We start from the raw sequence: 4,590 nt of genomic DNA on the forward strand, positions 1-4,590 counted from the left end.
CTTAATTTAAGGTTGTAGGTGAAGAACCTACGCAAATATTAAACTCACACAGCAACATCATCGTATAAGTATGACTTTACTTCCTCGTATAAATAAAAATAAATACGAAATTGAAATATTTTATAAAGTGCGTGGCACCTGTTTTTCAGAAGTGAAAATTAGAAACAATAAAAAAAAAAAAGGTGGGGTTGAGTTTATGGTGGGTCATTATATAATTACATGGTCCGTTTTCAATGTTTCGTCCCTCGCATGGCACCAGTTCCACTTAGCCCTCAATTGAAATTACAGTTATACCCTCTGCCCCACCTGCTTCTTCCAGCATCCAACGACCAGATCCATTCCCTGACTACCTCCACGTTCGCCACTTTATTCAGAAAAAAATGCCATTCACGTAATTAACACCTCTATATAGACCAATTATAATAATCTACTCTTTATATTAAACAAGTGTCGTTTTAATCAACAATAAAAATTAAATAAAAAGTGTGTCATTATACTTGCTTAATAATACCTAATAATACCTATCATTTAATATATTGAGTGAGCGATGGAATGAATGGAAAGACATAATAAAATGGTACAATAAATTACACCATGTGAGACCAAGAGACATAAAATAAAATAAAAAAAAATAAAAAAATAGTGAAAATGTTGGGATACAATCGTTGTTTTAAACAACTCAAAGACCCATCTCTTTCTATTTCTTTCCTTCTTTCCGATTCACAGAAACAACTCCTCTCTACTCACAAACCCTTCTTCCTCATTACAAAAACAACCCACCCTTTTCCCCGTTTCCCCAAACCCTAGAATCTCTAACACAGATCCTCATCGTTTCCCATCCAATTCCCAAACACCGTTGACCACACTCGAGGTTTATCCAACACCCACAAAAAAAAGCTCCGTTTTTGTTTCCTGGGTCTCGTTTTTCCTTCATTTTTATTGGGCATAGGAATGTTGGGTACTGGCTTGAACTTCGGGCGCGCTCTCGGCGAGGATCGGTTCTATTCTCCGGCGAAGGCTCGCCGGCCGTTTCACACCATGGAGAACGATAAGCTGCGTAGGGCTCACAGCGACGTCACCGGGAGAGACAAATCGGTGGATTTAGGTAACCGGGTGCCGGAGAACCGGGTCGGGTCGGATGAGGAGGAGGCGAAGAAGAGTGGCGCGGTGCCTTCGTGTGAACCGGTCGTGACCCGGTTGAGTAATCTGGAGCGGTTCTTGCAGGCGATCACGCCCTCTGTGCCTGTTCAGTATCCTCCTAAGGTTTGCTTTTGAGTCACTGTAGCTAGTGTTTTATAAATGTTTCTGACGGGGCTGTTGGTGAAATCGTGTTTATTTTATTAGAATTTTTTTTTGGTTTTTGGGTTCTTGGAAATTGATTTAGAGTTCCTGTCTGTGTTTGCTACCGCTGCATTCATTGGGTGGAAGGTTTAGCTTTTATGGCCGTGTTTGGTTATGGAAGGGACCATGGATTGAATTTTTTTGGTGAGAGTTAATAAGAAAAGAAGCAAAGTTTTCGTGCTTTGAAAAGAAAAGAAAATTAATGCCATTTTTATGAATTAGGTTTTCCTTTGTGTGTTGAACTGTTAAGTGTAAAAGTTTTCGTTGGATCTTGCAGAGGACGACGAGAGGACTCAGGGCGTGCGATGAGGAGTTGCAGCCCTACTTTGTTCTTGGTGATTTGTGGGAGTCCTTCCGCGAATGGAGTGCGTATGGCGCTGGAGTTCCGCTTGTACTGAATGACAAAGATAGTGTTGTTCAATATTACGTTCCTTATCTCTCTGGAATCCAAATTTACTCCCAGAATGTGAAACCAACTGTAAAGTCAAGGTATATTGCTTGTTTTGGACAGTGTACGGACCATTCATTTTAGTGACTGATTGAAAAGGTTCGGCATGAAAATGCAAGCCAAACAATAGAGTGGTTTTTTGGGTCGTTTGTTGCATGTTCTATGGGGTGTTTTGGGTTTAAGCATGTTCGGGATTAAATTAAAATTCATTTTTGGTTTTATACCATTTTGATTTCCTTTTAGTCAATGATCTAAATATGCTACTACAGTTTTTTTAATTTGCTAGCCATTTTTAAGATGTGCTGTGCCGATGTGGAGATACTACCTTGTTCTCACAGGTTTCGCTACTTGTATGATAATGTAATTATTTGGTTCTTTGATAGGCAACTTGGGGAGGATAGTGACAGCGATTTCAGGGACTCAAGTAGTGATGGTAGCAGTGATTGTGAACCTCTACATGGAAGGGGATCGAAATACATGAGGGATCAAAGAAATTTTCCCCTTCTGTCGGATGAGGTACCTCAACGGATGAGTAGATTATCTTTGAGAGACCACCATTCCCTTCCTCAAGATGGGTTTTCTAGTGATGATGGAGATTCTGTCAATCCTCAGGGTTATTTAATTTTTGAGTATCTTGAACGTGACCCTCCTTACAGCCGTGAGCCATTGGCTGATAAGGTGCGCTGACTGACTCTATAATGCCATATTCTTTGCCCTGTTCACTTTACTGGAATAAAATTTTTGTAATTTCTAATCTCGGGTTTTTCTTTGTTGAGTCATTTAATTGTGTTTTCTTTTATGTGGTGAATAGATAACGGACCTTGCTTTCCGTTTCCCTGAATTGTCGACCCTTGGAAGTTGTGATATACTACCATCAAGTTGGATATCTGTAGCCTGGTATTCTCCTTTAATTTTGTGCTTTGATATACACCTTACGCATGCACGATGAACTTACCTGTTCTATGATTTGCTTGCAGGTATCCAATTTACAGGATACCAACTGGTCCAACATTAAAAGATTTGGATGCTTGTTTTCTGACATACCATGATCTCTGTACACCTGTGGGAGGTAGCAATTTGTTTGCTTCATTTGTGCTTTATGCTGCTTTATAACCAAGTTTATATTCTATTTTGTTTGTGCTGCATTATAACGAGAGGGCGTGTGTATGCATCCATCCCATAACATAACGAGAGGTTCTAAAATTGAATTCTATTTGGAACCTTTCTTTATACGTGATACAAAAATGTTATTTTAGAATCTCCTCATGCACTGGACAGGATGTATATTGATGCACATGATACAATTTTATAAATGGTTTATGTGTTGCCATCTGTTAAATGTGGTTTTTTTTTCTTTCTTTTTTTATGTTCTCCTTTGTACATATTAATCATACCGCCGCAAATCATTTTATTGCTTCGTTTCTATGATTTTATCAATTTTAATTGCAGGGAAAGATATTTTTCAAAATTTTGAAAGGTGTGGTACTTTTATGTCTTGTTTTTAAGCTTAATAATGTCATTCTGGATTTGTTGGGGTTCTTAATTATTGGACTAAAGAGGCTTGTGTTTATTTTTTATCATGTTTCTATTTAATTACACATTGCCAATTATAGGTGCATGTCACGTAATAATGAAAGTGTTGTTAGATGCCGCAAATGAACCATGTCCCATTTTCTAATTTGCAGCAATTGATTTATTGAAAAATGCCTTCTTGTTTTGTTTCAGGTTCACAAGGAAGGCAGTCTCAGAAACCACATCCTACTGAGACGGATAATGTCCATAGAATGTCTTTACCTGTTTCTGGGCTTGCATCATACAAGTTCAAAGGATCTCTGTGGACTCCTAATGGTGGACATGAACGCCAATTAGCTAGCTCTCTTTTGCAGCGGGCTGATAACTTGTTAAGACAGCTTGAAGTCAGTCATCCAGATTTCCAGTTTTTTTAGCCGTTGATGTTGTTAAACTGACTGTAATATTATATACTTTTGGATATTTAAGAACTGGTGGTTAGTGTTTGGTTCATTTTTTAGATGTTATACTTGATTGGAGTTGGAGTTAATAACTTATTTGACAAAAGGTAAAAGGAAAATTGGAGAAAGGATGTTAAGCACCGTCCTTTGTATTTCTCTGCATTGTTTGCTTCCGTAATAAGTGAATGAATAGGGAAGCATTGGAGAAGCGGCAGTGTTGAGGCTACTTATTGTGTTCCTGGTGGATGTACAGATTAAAAGGCAGCTTCTCAAGTACAGGCTGATTTGTTTGGCTGCTTAGCATCAATGAGTCTTACATCAGTTGCTTCTTATGTATTGGTATGGTTTTCTTGAACAAACCAAAACAGGCTACTTTTTTTCTGTCCTGGCGATGCGTTATATAGGACATAGTTTTAATTTATTGGGGAATTTTACTAGGTATGTTAGATGTCTCATGCTCCAATTGCCCCAAACTTCTTGTATTTGAATTCTTATAGTAATCTTTGCTTTTAGATAATGCTAGAATTCAGTTATTGAACTTGTTCAAAATGTTGTTTTGCATTTTCTGATTATGTTATAAAGGTGGGTTTTTTAAGAATCGGTTTTGATTTAGATTCAAGAATCAAATTCATATCTTTTCTACTCGGCTCATTTTTCTCTTATTTCACTCGTAAACCAAATAATTACAATTATTACTGTTTGAAGGTGTTCTCTGATGAACGTTTATCATTAGCAGTAATAAGAATTTGAGAGCTAAATAATTTTTAGTTTTTGAAGTTCTGTTTGTTAGTTGATTTTAGGTTTATAAGAGAAGTTGAACTCATCTAACAT

General features: G+C 37.5%; 1 protein-coding gene across 1 annotated transcript; it reads left to right on the forward strand.

Annotated features, from left to right (window-relative positions):
- Positions 1-698: 698 nt before the first annotated feature.
- On the forward strand, positions 699-4,308 carry LOC148200784 (uncharacterized). Its single transcript, XM_088114361.1, has 6 exons — positions 699-1,263; positions 1,619-1,830; positions 2,173-2,467; positions 2,601-2,686; positions 2,767-2,858; positions 3,515-4,308. The coding sequence occupies exons 1-6, from the start codon at positions 952-954 to the stop codon at positions 3,733-3,735; spliced, it is 1,218 nt and encodes a 405-aa protein (XP_087970487.1). The 5' UTR covers positions 699-951; the 3' UTR covers positions 3,736-4,308.
- Positions 4,309-4,590: the final 282 nt, after the last annotated feature.

Source organism: Vigna umbellata, chromosome 4 (assembly GCF_029865625.1).
Source record: "Vigna umbellata cultivar VRB3 chromosome 4, Vumbellata_1.0, whole genome shotgun sequence".
In the NCBI taxonomy this organism is placed as follows: Eukaryota; Viridiplantae; Streptophyta; class Magnoliopsida; order Fabales; family Fabaceae; genus Vigna; species Vigna umbellata.

Excerpts from the sequence above, each read along its gene's own strand:
- LOC148200784 (XM_088114361.1), top strand. The coding sequence starts at position 952 with ATGTTGGGTACTGGCTTGAACTTCGGGCGCGCTCTCGGCGAGGATCGG. Across the intron at positions 1,264-1,618 it reads CTGTTCAGTATCCTCCTAAG|AGGACGACGAGAGGACTCAG; the intron begins GTTTGCTTTTGA and ends TGGATCTTGCAG. Across the intron at positions 2,468-2,600 it reads GTGAGCCATTGGCTGATAAG|ATAACGGACCTTGCTTTCCG; the intron begins GTGCGCTGACTG and ends TGTGGTGAATAG.